This window comes from Pyrus communis, chromosome 3 (assembly GCF_041283825.1).
Source record: "Pyrus communis isolate YQ-2024b chromosome 3, ASM4128382v1, whole genome shotgun sequence".
Taxonomy (NCBI): domain Eukaryota; kingdom Viridiplantae; phylum Streptophyta; class Magnoliopsida; order Rosales; family Rosaceae; genus Pyrus; species Pyrus communis.
The window spans coordinates 7,392,830-7,410,399 of NC_142567.1; the positions used below are offsets into that span (position 1 = coordinate 7,392,830).

At 37.3% G+C, this 17,570-nt stretch overlaps 1 protein-coding gene across 1 annotated transcript; it reads right to left on the reverse strand.

Moving 5' to 3' along the window:
• Positions 1–5,097: 5,097 nt before the first annotated feature.
• On the reverse strand, positions 5,098–9,692 carry LOC137715271 (aspartic proteinase A1). The gene is made up of 14 exons (XM_068454535.2): positions 9,460–9,692; positions 8,379–8,756; positions 8,206–8,266; positions 7,987–8,081; positions 7,797–7,909; positions 7,483–7,651; positions 7,357–7,396; positions 7,187–7,251; positions 6,594–6,707; positions 6,400–6,464; positions 6,063–6,216; positions 5,864–5,983; positions 5,615–5,703; positions 5,098–5,419 (listed from the first exon to the last, which is right to left on the reverse strand). Exons 2-14 carry the CDS (start codon positions 8,748–8,750, stop codon positions 5,335–5,337), a joined length of 1,542 nt encoding a protein of 513 aa, XP_068310636.2. The 5' UTR covers positions 8,751–8,756; positions 9,460–9,692; the 3' UTR covers positions 5,098–5,334.
• Positions 9,693–17,570: the final 7,878 nt, after the last annotated feature.

Sequence of the window (17,570 nt, forward strand, 5' to 3'; positions counted from 1 at the left end):
ACTGTCTACTTTCTTGATCACTTCTTAAAGATCATTTATACTAAAAATATCAAAAAAATCAGAAATTGTTTAACCGTTGGACTAATCAAATTTCAATGTTGGATGATTCCATCCTCCTCCTAATTATTCTTGGTGCAACAAAGTGGCATAAATTGGTATCACATCGCGAAGAACGGAAATCAAAGAATTGATCCGTTCTGTCGGTGCATAGACAAGACTGAGGCCAAAGCATTGAAACCTTATCTGCTTTACAGCTATGGCAGACAGAGAGAGAGAGAGAGAGAGAGAGAGAGAGAGAGAGAGAGAGAGAGAGAGAGCCACATTACCAAACTGTCTTCCCAACTTTACCTGTCTTCTTTTGACCTTTTTTCTGTACCAGTCAGCTTGTGAAGAAAGGGACCAACCGCCCAGGCTTTTTTGCTCATTTGAATCTTGACTACACCTCGATGTTAGGCAAAATTAACGTACATGCTTTAAGCTGCATTCACAATAGATCGATGACTTATATTGTTGAATTTAATGGTTGAATGTGCATTGAAGAATCAATGAAATTTAATAGGTACATCCCTATTCTTTCAAAATTCACATTTAATATGCACCTTCACATGCCACTTAATACTACAGTCTAATGATATTCATTTTCGTGTGTAAGTGAGAGGTCTTATGTTCAATTCTCGCCAAATGTGAATTTGAACCACTCTATTATTAGCCCATTGTGAGGCTAAGCCACCTCCTTTCCTTTTAATATAAATAATATCGTTTGTTAAAAAAAATATGCACCTTCACATAACAAAAAATTCCTCATAAGCTCTAACTCTATAATTCAACATGTCAATCACGTCTCATTTTTTGAAAATTCTGAACTACAGCAATGACATACATTGTTGAATTTAACGACTGAATATGTGCTAAAAATTTTAAATAACAAGTGCATCCAAACTTCTAATCTGCAATATACTGGACGCTGATGTATAGTAGAAAGAGCCTCATTCTTTTAAATCAATCCAAATTAAAGTTGCTTTTACATGATCAACTATATAATAAGAGAGTGCATCTTTATCACATATTTGCGTGGTCTGGAAGCAACCAAATATTCACTACTTTAGCAATGACGTTTGCTAGATAGCTGTATGAACAAAGGTTACCAAGTGATGATGTCACATTTACAACTACAAATGAAATGAATGCTCTGGGGCTTTGGCCTTGTTGTATTGCCTTCACTACATACTCCTCGAAATTCAGACATCCCATGTGAAATTCTACTCCCATTCAATCTCCATTCGAATTTTAGTCACATTCGCAACCCATAGATTATAATGAACTATTCCCATTTTTTTAGCAAGAAATGTGAATTTCTTGAGAAGCTCATATCGTGATGTATTTCAATAATTAATATTAGACATAGTGTGTCTGGAACCTGCATATGAGATAAAACGATCCAAATTGCAGTTAGAAGTCCCCTTAATTAAACTACATTACAAAATGGACTCCACAAGCGATCTTGTCTCTTAGAGCACTTCCACCTCTAGAGAGTCCGTAGGCAATAGGCACTTCAATCCCCTAAGTGAACAATAACTGCCTCAAGTGAACAATAACTACCTTTAGTGAACAGTAACTAGCCAAGTGTGTCTAGACCCCTAAGACCTACTCCAACCCTTGGAGTAAAACTCAAATTTTAGGTTCTAAACTTACCCCAACTTGATCCAATCCTTGGGGCAAATTTGGCCTAGAATTCCCTCCTGGGTTAGTGGGGCTGGCCCACCATATATGTATACTTTTTTTTTAGTTTTATATTTATAAATTCATTGAATCTAACGGTTAAGATTTAATTTTATCAAATTCAATGGTAAAAAAAAAAAAAAAAAAAAAAAATTTAACGGTCCAAATTTAAATCCAATAGCTAAAGTAATTATATAAAAAAAAATTATGCGTTTCATATTCTTTTGTAGTGTTCCATGAGTTTCATGGTGTCGGTTTAGTGATTTTTCAATAGTTAGCGGAATCTAAATATTTTAGGTTAAAATGTTCATAAAATTAAATTATGATAGTCTACATAATTTTTTTTTTTAAAGTTACTTTAAGAAAAAAAGTATCCTAAATTTATTATTTAACAATATCGGGCAAAAAATTTAACCCATAAGTGACACACCCCAGTCGAGACCAGGACGTGCTGGCCGTCACGTGGAAGTGATGAAGCCATGTGCACAGTGCGGAAGCTAATAAAATAGTAATATAAGTGGTACGAATAAATAAAAACTGGTATACAAAGTATTAAAAACATGTGCTAGCGAAAGTGAGACGCTAAGTTCAGAGCATTAAGTCTACAGCAGTCCAAAGAAAATGATTCGACAATAGTACACCCGAAGGTGACCCTACGCTGGTGAGTGTCTGTCAGAAATGCCGGGAAAGCCCTCTGGGAAACCACCGAAACTGCTAAGCAACTAGAACCTGGAAGGGCGCAAAACAAAAGCGTGAGTGGGCAAAAACAAAGCTTTCGAAAACCATTTATAAATACTTCCCAGAAAATAGATATACGTATATATGTACGAAACATGCTCAAGAATATGCCATATTGAAATCTCATAATGAAGTGCAAGTGCTCAGGTATAAATCATGTCAACAACATATAATCTGGCAGTCGGAGTCACCTAACGTGACCTGTACGGCTGCATATAGAGCTCAAATCTCAAACTCAATAACTGAACCTGCCCACGAGTCGGAACCACCTAAAGTGGTCTGTACGACAGGCCTGGGTGTAATACATATATATACGCTCTAGTGCTACGATCACGTGAAGGCTGTACGAATAATCGCGGGTCACCTACGAGTCAGAACCACCTAAAGTGGTCTGTACGACAGGACTGTGCACCTAACTTGGATCCAAGCTGAGCGTGTGGTGCGGGAGGTGAACATCACGTGAAGGACTGTGCCCTACTCTGGGCTGGAGCACTAACACCGGGGGTGCAGGTTATGAGCTCTCTAAGCATCTCAAACCACTACTGAAATATAAACATGAATAACACTTACCTGGCACTTACCTGTGCGTCCACAGCACCCAATATGCATATGTATATATATATATATGCAACTACTAATGCAACCAACGATGCCTGACTAACGATAAAGTAATGCATGGCATATAACTGACAACCATTTAATCAATTTCTGGGAAAAATATAGTATATAGGTATATACGGAAAACCAAAAACCCACTCACTGGTATGTGGAAGGGTTGTAGCCCCCCTGCCTCGAGTGACCACGCTCGTCCTCGGGATACGTATCACCTATATGCGAAACCACTAAAAAAACGTCAATTTTACATAACCAACTTCTCATAATAACTTCTCATACATTGCTCAAATTGGACAAATGAATATACCAACGTGCTCTACACAACCTCAGGATCACACTCAAATTTTTAGAAAATTTTTTCACCGCCGCACGGGCCCCCACGCGCCGGCCACGCGCAGGCACGTGCCTGGCATGCTGACGGCATCAATTGACGCCGTAAGGAATATTCCGTCAGTTTTGACAGATTCTGTTAACGGCGTCAGGAATATTCCGTCTCCTTCTCCGGCGAACCTCTGGCGCCGTCGCCGGCGCCGGAAAATTGGAAAAACTTCTAACTTCGATTTCTCTCTCGTTTTTCAACCATTTTTCGTGATTTTTGCACCAAAATGACGCCTAAAACTAGGAGAACACAACCATACAACTTTTAAGAGCCAAAAACTACGAGATCTTACCTGTCCCCAAACTCCAAATCCGGCCAACTTCGAATAAGGCGATCCCGACGTCCAAATTCTTCAAACGAACTACTCCGAGACTCCTTGGGACCACACCAAGCTACCTACGAGCTCCATTTCCCTTAAAACGTGAGAAAATGCATTTGCATGAATAGTACCCCAAATCGGACCTTGTGAAATCAACGTGAAAACAGTGATAATCTTACCTGAAAATGGTACAGCTGCACTCCCCTCAACCTCACGAGCTCGACTGTGGTCTTGGTTCCCTCGATCTGTGGGTGTTTAGTATGTTTGTGTGTGTGTCTGTACGTGTTCGAAGGAAGATGAAGGAATGGGGTTCACGGGAGAGAGACAGGGAAAGGGACAGAGAGACAGTGAGAGTGAGAGTGTGTGTGTGTGGCCCAACACATGCCAACACCGCACCAAACAACCAATAACGAAAAAAAAAGAACGAACTAGGGGTAAAAGTGTCTTTTCACACGTACGTTTTGATATCTTCGGAATGGGATGTCACAATAAGGGTTGGAGGAAAAAAAATATTTCTGAGTTAAAAAATTTTAGGTTTTAGCCTAAGAGTTAAAGATGATCTAAGCTGAATAGCCCAGGCTATTTGTATTAAATTATAATTATTAGTATTATTATTTATAAAATAATAAAAGATAAATTTATTTTTAATTTTGGATAATAATATAAGATTGGTTGAAAGTATTTGAAAATATTTGAGATGTAGAGTAAGGTGGAAGAACATGGTTAGGTATTTATAGCAAAAAAAAAATAAAAATTATTTATATATTTTGTATTTTTAATTCATTTTTATAATTTTTGTCTTTTTAATTAATTTTTTACAATTTTTTAATTGTGACGGATCTCAATCATACGTCACACGAGGCTGGACTAGTCAATTTTGGCCTAGATGGGCAACCGGGGTCACCTGTAGCCCAATGGATTAGCTGGAGGGGGGAGGCGATTTAATCTACTACCCCGCAAGGGGGGGATTTGAAAGGGGTGGAAGAGCTATTATGAGAAAATAGGATCATCTCAACCGTCATGGTTTAAAGTGGTTTTCCACTCCCTGCCCTAATCAATCCCAATCCATGAACTTGACGCTTTCATAACTTGGCTAGTAGATGCATACCTTATTAAATATAATCTGTCGCATCAGGAGTCGAACATAAGACCTATGCTTCCCGAGGAACTTAACCAAGCCCCGCTCTACCACCGGATTAATTCCAGGGACAACGAATATTTCCGGTCTAACGGCGTTCATCTATATAATCTTGAGCAATCAGTAAATTACAGGGCCGGAAATTGAGTTCCCCATTCGACTAACAATAAGACATCACAAACGTAAGCATACAAAACCGTCGATCAAATGTATTGCATTCGAAAACACCGCCGGAAACCATCCATTTCCTCAGTTTTAAGTTCAGCGTCGAAAATACATCGGATAAAGGCTCGACGCTGAAATATTTACATGCAGGTTATGATCCAGAGATTACTACCAGTACTGGATAGGATATTGTGAAAATCCGCAATGTTAAAGTAGGAATAAGAGACGAGCACAAACTGAACATGAGAAACTAATATTTATCTATGCAGCTTCTGCAAACCCAATTCTCTCATTGCCATAGTCAAACACGGTATGGTAGCGACCCATGAATACATCACCCAAGATCCTGTTGCAAAAACAAAACATTAGTCAGGGCTTTCGAGTTGCTCTCTAGCCAACAAGACAAAAGGATCACCAATTAACCCACAAACTTCACAAATCTGACTGGAGAAACAAAAGGATCTACAAACACAACGATCTTCAAGCACCGATGAAAACAAAAAAAGATGATCGTAAAATCTAAATAGAATATAGATTGTACCAGAGAGGTCCGCGGGGAGGTGGGACATCCAAAGCAGTAAATCCACTAATGCATTGTGCTGCATCTCCCTCGCCTACTTTGAGCACGTACTGGTTTCCATCAAAAAAAAGAAAAAGAAATACATTAGTAATGCTCAACTAAGCCACTGTTGACGCTTTGCATGTAAAGACAGGCCAATGGCTGGAAGAGATAACACAAGATATGCAGTCAAACAAAAACCAAAATTGTCAACTAAACATTATACGGCACCTGTTCAGGGGTGAGATCAAATGTTCTTCCACCGATAGTGAAGGAAACACTGGGCATGGATGACAAACCGGCACAATCAACTGCAGATTCTCCCATTGGGCTAGGCAACCGATCACAGAGCTGCAATTACAAACCAGATCACAAGCAAGCCAAAAAACAGCAACCTACAGAAACATATCAGATGAAAGGGTAACTTCACCTGATTCACATAGTCAAGAATTCGCTCCTCTGTCTGATTCTGCTTGAGCTGGTTTTGCATCCAAACAACCGTCATCTCACAAGCAGAACATGTTGCATCAGATAAGTCACCAGATACCTTGTGAGTGTTCTCCACAACACTCTTGATTCCAATACTGACCAGTCACATTTGCAAAACATATATAAATAGAGTGCATTGAAAATACAATAAATAAACATATAGAAAATATGATTGCAGAAACATATACATGTATAATAATTAATAAGTTAGCCATGTTATTGTAGTTCAAAGCAAACATATTTCTACCATGTGCCTCAGAAAGCAAATTGAGTCTAACCTAACACCATGAGTCCCATCAAATGAGCACAAACCAATCTGAGAGCAGATTTTCGCTGGTTGATCCTGCCAAAATAAAAGTAGTAAATACAGTTACATAGAAATCAACAAGTAGTAGGTTTAAAAATCTCTTAGAGTTCGCAAAACCAAGTGGTTGATCAACTTTACGTAACCATGGGAGCATGAAAATTGTACCTTTGCTAAAATTCTCTCAATTATGGTTTCCCCATATTCTGCAACGACAGTCTTGCATTCTTGACTTACAATGCCAGAGGCTCCAATGGCATGATTGAGTTCAGTAATAATAGTCTGTAAATGAAAACAAGGAACAACAAATAATAAAAACAAACAATAAACACATAAACATTCCACATGCAAATGCGTTGAACTCAAAGTTACAACCAAATGTTAATGAAAATAATTCATTTTCCTTGTCTAAAGAATAATCAATCAATAGGAAAGCAATAACTGCTGAAGTACCAGCTCAAAATCCAAGGACCCCGTATGTTTCCACAATAAAATAGAATAATTAGAAAATAAAATTTGCGTGGATTGATGAGAAAACCACAATTGACAATATCGTTAGAAAAAGAAGAAAGAAGAGGAATGCATTTCCATATTATGATGTGCAAAAGAATAAGAGTAGAAAAAATGAACAGAATTTCTCTTATAGGACATGCATCAAGGCCACCCTTGATAAATTCTGAACCATCTAATTAAGAGAAGTAAACAGAGAATGTTTGACTTCAGAACTAAAAAAAAACACATAAGAATACACAAATACACACCGTTGGGCCAACCAACAAAGAAGTTCCAGAATCAGCAATAGCCGAACAGCCACTAGCACAAAATCCTGCCGTAGTTATGATTACATCAGACTAGAAGTCAATAACATCATACTAAACAAAATATCATGTGTAAGAAAGAAGAAAGCAAACATAAAATATTTTTCATTTACCAGTAGTTTGACCATCAATCATAACATCACCCATGTCAAACTGTCAACAAGAGCAATAAAGTGGATAATATTAGAACTTTTTCACGAACTTGATATTTATCACACAATGAACAATCAGACACCAACCTGCCAATAGCCTTTCTGTGTAACAGGAACATACGTGTGCTCTCCCTTGTAGTGATTGGGATCCACTCCACCAAAAACAATTTCACCTCCTTCTTCTTCGTCAGCATTACGATTAAACCAGAATGAGAAAACTGGTTCCTTCAGAAGACCCTGATTGACCATGTTATACCTGCAGAAATCCTAAAGTTAGAATTCTTGGAAAATGAAACCTGAAATTCCTGTGCCATGAACTTTCCTTGGGAGTCAATGACACACAACCTTCAGATCTAAACAAAGCAGAAACTCAGAATAACAGCATAGGAGACACAACATACCACACAGGTACAGCATTTCCAACTGAAATCTCTTGAAATCCAAGTCCAAGTATGCCATCAAATTTGGCTACCACGAATGTGACGCCGGGTTCCTTGGTTGCCTCAATAAATTCCTGAAACATACTGCCTGTGTTAGTAAGGACAAACCACCAACACGAAGTTGAATATGTATGACTAATGCTAAACTAACCTGATCTTTAACCACAAGATCACCAACTGTTACATGATCTTCACTGAAGAACCCAGAAATAGCTCCAGTTCCATACTGGATGGCTGCAGGCTTACCTGCATAATGGAAGACACCAGAATGATCTCTCTGTTAATCAATGGGAATATTCCACCAATGGGTATATGACGCATGGACTAACAACAATAAAATAATAATAACAATCATGCTGAAGAAACAAACCATTTTTGTTGTAGGTGCTGGAACTGCTTGACTTGTATTTTGGATGTAAATAGCATGCAATCTGCACTCATACTCAAAATAATTACATTGTCTCCTACGTAGCAGCACAAAGAGAGGAAATTATACTATAAATACCATACAAAAGATATAGAAACTAAAGCAACGAAACTCACCGAGAAATAACACTTAGACGAAGGCACCCACAAATTTGCACTACCAGTATCAAATATCACAGTGAACTTCTGAGGGGGAGTGCCAATACCAATCTCGCCAAAGTATTGAGCATCCATGTAATTCTTGAGAGACACAATATCAATGTCCTGAGAATCAGCCAAGTTTCCACCCAGACGATACTTTTGGAGCGCAGCTCTCAGAGACTCTCCTTCCTTGGAATCAATCTGGGCAGCAACCCTGTTATTTTGATCCAATTTCCTCTTTTTGAGCCCAATCCGGAGCAACCCATCGTTGGACTCGCAAAAAACCAACGGAAACAAGAGGAAGCACAGAAAGAGCGTCGCTGTTACAGACTTGAGTTTGGTTTCCATGTTTAACTGCACGCAGACAAGAAACCCATTCTTAATTGACCCCCCCAAAAAAAAAACACTCATCAATCACCAAAATCATATTCATTCTAAACCCTTAAACTAGTGTAATCGTAATCACAACAATACTCCACCGGAGTCACAGTCGAGTTTCCTTACACACAATACACCAGAAATTGCAATCACATGTACACACAAACATAGACTCCATCTTCTAGTAGGTATAAGATTGGATACAACAATCAATCAAAAAAGTGAACAACAACGATTCGGGGACAGAGACATGTCATCAGTGTGTAACACTGCATTCTTTTACTCAAATTTTCCTTTGCTCACTGTTTCCTTTCCATGGAAATGCATAAAATTCAGATAAAAAGGAGCAAATTCATAGTTCAAAATTCAAATATCAAAATATTCAGGTCAGCTCAACTAAATAAACCCCAATTTCGTAATCAACCATATAAAATAAAACACATAAACAATGATGACCGATCAATTATGCACGAACTCAAAGCTTACCAGAACAAATTAATACGCAAACAGAGAGAAGAGCATTTCTCTAAAACAAAATTAAAAACAAAATTCCCAAAAAACAAAAATCAAAGTACCCGTTGATAGCAGTGATACAAAAATCTAGGGTTTCGAATCGAAATCCCCAAAAGAAATTGAAAGCGATAATGACTAAGAAAATTACAGGAAGAAAATGACTCACAGTAAGTTGCAGGAAGACGATGAGAAAGGAATGCGCGTTTCCCCAACCAACTTCCGCTGGACTACGTATTTATACTTCGGTTTGGTTTCCATAGCGGAAACTTTTAATCTCACACGTACACGTCTGCTTGATGCTGCTCATCACGGTTGGAAAAGTTCGTTTTTATTCTTTGCGTACGAAAACGAACGATGAGCTGTGCTCCTATGCGGTGAAGACTATGGAGTCTAATGATTAACTTTCAATTTCACCCTTTCATTAAGAATCCAAATGTCATCAATCTGATTTTCATTTTTCAGGGCAATTACCCGCTTTAAACATATTTTGACAATTTATTGCACCTTGATCACACTTTTTGAAAATTTGCTCTTTTATCAATTTTGGCTGTGAAAAGTCAATATTGTCATTCGTTAATCGGAAAGGGGAAAAAACATAACAACGCTCAACGATACTTTCCCATTTCGAAGTTGAACCATCACTCAAACAACAACAACACAACTAAGTTATTTCTATGGCGTTTTCATATGTTCTTCTCCACCCTAAATTTGATTAGTCAAGACGAAGGATCAAAGAATGGATCTGAGAGTGCCGTTAAGTGTTGTTGCGTTTTTAGTAGTTTTTATCAGTGAATGACAATTTTAATTTTTCTCAGCCAAAATTGATATGGTGAGCAACTTTTATAAGTCTAATCAAAAGTGCAGCAAATTGTCAAAATATGTCTAAAATGGCTAATTGCCCTCTCTCTCTCTCTCTCTCTCTCTCTCTCTCTCTCTCTCTCTCTCTCTCTCTCTCTCTCTCTCTCTCTCTCTCTCTCTCTCTCTCTCTCTCTCTCTCTCTCTCTCTCTCTCTTTTTGGGTCCAAATGGCACAAACCCATCTCAACTTCAATGATTCTGTCGGCCCACAACTGAATGCTAAGTCTCAAGCCTAGCAAATTGGCCCACTCCCAAGTACTGAGCTTATCATGGAGAAAGTTTCTACAATTAGAGGGTTTTGTGAGGATTATAAATGTTGTAAGTGAGAGATCATAGATTCGATAAATGTTAAAGGCAAATTTGAATCACAGTATTGCTAACTCATTGTGAGACATAGCCTCCCCCTCTCCCTCTTAGTATAAATAATATCGTTTGTTAAAAAAAAAAAAAAAAAAAAATCAGACGATTGAAACATTAAAGTTAATGTACAATACAAGGGGGTTGAAATTGATCTGCTACAATACAGAGCGACTCGAACATCTTAAACGAACACTTGTAAATTAGGTTTAATTAAACTTAGATTACTAGCTCTTCAAAGAGAATTGACTTTCCACCTATCTAGTTTCTTTTGAACTCTTAAAATTAAGGGTAAATTACATAAAACTACCTTAACTATTGGGTCAGTCACAGTTTCATACTCCGTCTTTAAAAAATTTCAATGTCATACCTTATCTTCGAATTTGTTGCAATGTCATACCTTCCGTCAGTTGTCTGTCAATTCCTTTGTTAAATGCTGACGTGGCTTGAGGCAGGACCCACTTTATATTAAAAAATTAATAAAATATTAAAAAATAATAATTTACACTTAAAAAAGAAAACCCAAACACCCATTTTCCCCGACCCTTTCCCTTTCCCTGCAACCCAAATTCAAAACCACTCCCACCCAAGCCAAACCCTAAACCCTAAACCCTAAATAATTTACCCTTAAAAAAAATAAAAAATAAAAACCCAAACACCCATCTTCCTCGACCCCTTCCCCTTCCCTGTAACCTAAATCCAAAACCACCCCAAACCCAAATCCCACCCACACCAACATCTCCCCCCATACCCACCTCCTCTTTCTCTACCACTGCCACGTCATCCTCCTCCTCCTCTTCCTATTCAACCCCCAAACCCAAATCCTCAAACCCTAATTGCACCCTCCTCTGCAAGCACTCGTCGTCGACCACCCTTTACCTCCTCATCCTCATTCTCGTCCTCTTCTTCGAGACCTTCCTCATCACCTCCTACTTTTCCTACATCTTCAACTCCCTTTCGACCTCCTCATCCTCATTCGCGTCCTCTACTCCCCCGTGCTGTGTTGCTGTTTCGGGCGTGATGCGGATGCTCGGTGGCCAAGCTCAAAGGCTTGGGGGTTGGATAGAAGGAGGATGAGGATGATGTGGCTGCGGTAGAGAATGACGAGGTGGGTCTAGGGGGGAAGATGTTGGCGTGGGTGGGAGTGGTTTTGGATTTAGGTTGCAAGGAAGAGGAAGGGTCGGGGAAGATGGGTATTTGGTTTTTTTATTTTTTAAGGGTAAATTATTATTTTTTAATATTTTATTAATTTTTTTAATAGAAAATGTGCCCCGTCTCAAGCCACGTCAGCATTTAACAGAGGAATTGACAGACAACTGACGGAAGGTATGACATTGCAACAAATTCGAAGATAAGGTATGACATTGAAATTTTTTAAAGACGGGTTATGAAACTGTGACCGACCCAATAGTTGAGATAGTTTTATGTAATTTACCCTAAAATTAACTATGTAGAATTTGTAAGGTCTTTCCAAAAGATTATAACGTGTGTCCTTATATACTTTCTCACTCACTGTAGCTTTGTGTTGTATTCGTATTATGAGAAATGTTTTGAAATATCATATGCACTTGTTCACATTTTTCAACGTGTCATATAAACTAAAATTTTAAGCAATTTATCATTCCAACTTTACAAAATGATTAATTTGTCATCTCACCCTAACTCCATTAAGTTTTCCATCCAATATAAGTTATGTGCGAGTTGTGTTTAGGGTTATTTAGGTCATTTTAACATCTTTTCACAAGCTTTTTACTTTCTTTAGTACACACACTTAAATTCTTTACATTTCTTTAGAGCATATGCATTTACAACTCCATTTATGGCATGAAATGTCAACCTGTTTCTCATTTGCAAAACCCATATGAAATTATGTCTTTGTGTTATGCTAAAATGCAAACTCGCACTTATGTATCATTACATATTTGGAATAACCAGAAGACAGTACATTGCATGATCATTTCATTGCTATCATATAAAAAATATTGTTCAATTGCCTGAGAAACCTATAGTTTTTTGTCGAAGGGAAGTAAGATATTAGAACAACCAAAATAATCCTAAACACAAGTCATGTGCAAGGCAGATGACTTATATTGAATTGAAAACCTTAACGGAATTAGAGAAAGATGACAAATTAATGATTTTAAAAAGTTGGTATGACAAATTGCTTAAAATTTTAGTTTATATGACAAATTAAAAAATGCGTACAAGTTCATATGACATTTCAAAAAAAAATTCCTTGTATTATTTCAACACACATTACTAAAATTATTAGAAAAATACATAGAAGACTTATTGAAGTTTATTTTTTGTCCAGAAACTTTAGCAAAAGAGTTGAGAGTATTTAGAAAATTTCTCGCAGCTTTGGCAATGGCTTTAGCAAAAATCAAACAATTATTTGTAGGCATAGGGTTAGTAATTCTATAACCAAAAGGTGATAAAAGAATTCCTACTTGATTCTTAATGGTCTTTGCTATCTCGTTTAACTATCTATTTGTACTATTATTTGTCCCATATTTCTTATAGAGGTAGGGTTCACCAACACATGTGGATTTCATTTCTATTACAGACATGGTAAAAATAAATGGTAAAAATAACATTTTTGATAAGTGACTCCATGCATAAAATGAAAATGTAAGGAGATAAGGGATCTCTATGTCTAACACCTTTACCAATATATCAATTACTATATATTAACTAGCCTTTTGATTAATAAGGAGGGGAAAATAACAGAACTCAATGACTAGATCAATCCAATAATTAATTATCAAACCCAAACCTTTCTTAATAGCCCTCTTTCTTAATCAATAATTGTTAAGCCATTTGATTATTCGTATTTCATTTCATTTCATTTCAGTCTAACTAATCCTGTATATTTTGCACATTTTAGATGATCAATAATTTTAAATTTGGATATATTATGCAAGTATGACCCTTAAATGAGGATCTAAGAGCAAGTCCTCTTGCAATTGGGTGATTTAATCCCCCTACCCCAATAAAAAGGAAAATACTTGGGTACTCAATGGGGAGTACCTAAAAGACTGACTAAATGAAGTGGCCCAATGAGAACAAAACACCTGTTTCATTATAAGTTCTATAAACATGTAACCAAACACAATACCACACATCCAAACAACTGCTTTCTTCCCCAACGCCTTTCCCCTCCATTTCCTAACCTCCATCTCTTTCTTGCTTCTGCCAATTTTAGTGTCGGTAACCTCATCTCCTCCGTTGAACCCACCCACATATTTTCCTCCAATCTCTCTATTGTCCTGCCCCCAAACCCTCTTCTTTATCGTAGCTATGTCAGCACCACTTCCCTCCCCTTCATTGGCCAGAGACCACATCAACATTGGCGTTGACTATCAAACTACAGAAGGTACCCACAACCACTTCTCTGTCCTTCGCTGGAAACCATGTCATCATTGACGTCGATTGCATCCGGCGACTTCCTTTTGATGTTGATTTGAAGAGAAAGAACGAAAGAGAGATCAAATCCTCTGATGATGGGTGATCCGACGAGGCCACAATGGTTGGTTGACAATTATGGATGGGGGTGTTTGTCTTCTTGTTGAGAGAGAAAATGAGTTCTTGGATAGTGATGAAGAGGAAATGTGGAGTGTTTGGTTAGGGAAATAGCGGGTGTTTGGTTAATAATGAAAAATTGCTTAAAGTGTCAACTGTTTCAATATTATTGATCCACCTCAAAGATTCAGTATGTTGGGTTCTGACCAGTGAGGACCCAAGTATTATACCAATAAAAATTGCTCTAGCCAACCCAAATTGTCCTTGCTATTCAGTGGGGCCGACTCCCCTAGACTCAACAATTAGGCGATTCTCGCCTACCTCTGTGCTTGAGGCGATATGACGTCATGCTGATGTCACATGACAAAAAAAATTGCAGGCGAGAATGCAGGAGACGGAGAGAGGCGAAATGGAGGAACAGACGGAGAAAGATGAATGGACAGAGAGAGACGAAGTGATGGAATTGGACGATCGAGAGCTACGGTGTACCATAATCTGCATCACGATCTGGTGTACTAGGACCTGTTGTCAGCGATCGTGAAGTCGAAGGGGGAGGGAATGATGGTTCCCGAAAATAATAGACGGACGGACAGAGGAATCGAGGGAGAAAAGGAAAGAGAGTGGGATGGTTCCATAAAAAATGATATTTTTATTATAAAATAATATTATTTATTTATTTATTTTAATTATTATTTTAAAAAATAATTTTTTTAAGGTGAATTCACTAGACAATTTATTTACGGACTGAAGATGCCTCAGGCTGTTCACTAAGACAATAATTGCCAATTGCTTAATAACCCATACAATTATCGCCCTAAGGGCTGGAGTTGCTCTATAAATGATTCCCATCTTAAAATTAGGCTTAAATTTGGAAAATAGCTTAAATTTGGAACATGAATAGAATTTTAGCCAATTGTTATAATATTTTATAATTCTAACCAAAATTTAACATGAAAATACTTCAATACCCTTTTTAATTAAAATAATTACAAAATATGTTCATGTTTGTCAAGTTTACAGTACCAGCAACTTCCAAGGTTATTCGATAACCCTCCGGCACGAAGTGTTTATATCCCAAAATTAAGTACAAAGTGATTAAATCCCAAAATATATCATGTTTTCCATTATTGTCACGAAACCTGTCCTTCACCTTTTTGAGAAACAAAAGAGCACCGTCAGTTGTTAATTTCTGGGAACCACTGCCTCCTTCGCTACATAATTGGGATCACCAATTGCTTGACCTCAAATGTAAAAATTATTGATGTGAAAATTATCGTAACACACAAATTAAACCCTATTTGTGACAATTGTAGTATATATGCAAGTAGGGATCGTTCTAACCGGGGATTAACTAGGGATGCTAATCTACTCTAAACTGACTTAAAAACAAAAAACTAAACTTTAAAACACTTAACTAGACCTATATGACTCAAAACAAATTAAAAAGACTCAAAACAGCACAAAACAATCAAATAGACTCAAACTAGACTCTAAAGGGTGATTTGAACGAAATTTAACTAACTTAGACTCAAAACACTAATTTGGACAGATTCAAACACTTTACTAACTAATCTAACACACTTAATAAAATGGGGAATTGATTTGGACGAAATTAATTAAATTGGGCAGATTGTAAACTAAATAGATTAGGCACTAAATTAGGTGAATTGAATGGGAAAAAGGCTAGTTAGAGGGTCCTTATCCACACACGCACATATGTAACACAAATTGATTTCCAGATTTTATCCCTTTAAACCGTGAATGACAATGCTCCAAATTAATTGTGAAAAACACAAATTAACTTTCAGATTTTCCTATTTTCATTGAATTGGATGGAAAACGCATCGACAATCAAATTATTCTTATCAAATTCCCTACATGAACTGCATAATAGAGATAAAATCAAAGATCATTAAGCTTTTTGAGAACCCTAAGCATTGACTAGGCATTCGTAACTATGAATTGCATGATACCCTTGCCTAGAATTTACTTAATACAATCATGACTAGTGATTTTTACTACTTGTGAATATAAGTTCATAACGATTAGCTGAAATTCCCTTATATCCTAGGATCAAATTCATGCATGAAAACTAAGTATGCATCCTTAATCAACACACTAGAACAAGTTCTCAATAAATCAATTAAGTAAATCGCATTCACAATTCAAGAAACAAAATCTGGAGGAAATCAATTCATATAAAACATATGTCCATGGCTTTGAATTCACCTCTAACTAAGAAAAACTTAGTTACACATGTTCATAACAATTGAAAAGCAAATTAAAATAAACATGGAAACGAAACAAGGGAAGAAAAAACTCTAAAAATCTCCAAGGGTTGCAGATTCCTTGCGGCACAAGGGTCTCATTCTCCTATGGAAGCCACGACACTCCTTCTTCTCCCTAGGATTTGCGGCACAAGGTTGTATTTTCTAAAGGGATGGTGTGTGTGTGTGTGTGAATGAATGAACGAATTGAATGATGAATGGCTGCCTAGGGTGTGTAAAGGGGTGCGGCAACTTAAGGTCCCTTTGTATAGTACTCGGCCAAAACCCTAGCAATAAGAATTTAGGGTTAAACCTAGCAGAAATAAGTGATTAGGGCCCCTAGGGTTTGCGGCAAAGGTTGGGAACTTAAGTCCTAGCCCAATTGGTTTCAGATATGGACTTATACAATCCAAATCCAAGAGGAAAAGGGCCAAATTAAATCAGAATCCAATTAGAAAAAGGTTTAGGAAATTCGTCCAAAATTGGGCCTTCTAGAAACTAAGTGTTTTGTGGCTGATTTTGGGTGTTCTAGAAGGCATAAAAGGGGGAAAGGTGCGGCACCCTTTTAGGGTCAGATAAGGCTTCTAGAAATTAGGTTTTTAGGTCCACTTGCAGCTAGGATTAAGGTGGAACAAGATTAGGTTAGGATAAGATAGGATAAGGTTTGGATAAGGTAAGGTTGTTAGGATAAGTTTCCATATTTCTAGCTCTTCCCTTATCTTCTTTGTCGTGATCTTTCCTTTTCTGATTTGTAGCATGTTCCTAGCCTCTTTTGACTCCAAATTCGTCCATCCACCTTGCTCCACATACAAGCTGTCCATAATAAGCCCAAAACTGCTCTAAAAGGCTCAAAATCGCCTTTTCTTGCCAACTTTGTCATTAGGACCTACAAACAAACGAAAATAGCTTAAAACACTATAATAAGTAGCAATTAGCTCACTAAATGTAAGGAAATAACATAACTAAGTAGCATAAATATGCTCCTATCAAATTCCCCCACACTTAGCTTTTGCTAGTCCTCGAGCAAAACGAAATAAACAAAACAAGCAAAACACAACCTAGACATTCCAACATTACCTCAGGGATTTCCAATGCAACATGACATATTAAAGATCACCACTCCCATAGATTTTAGTTATCCCTACCCTCGAGCACATACTTAATCATAATTACCACTCACTCTCTGGCATTTCATCAATTAAAACATGATTTTGAATGTAGTAACATGCCTTAGAGAATCCCTCAATTCCTCACAAGACATACTCTCTATTTTT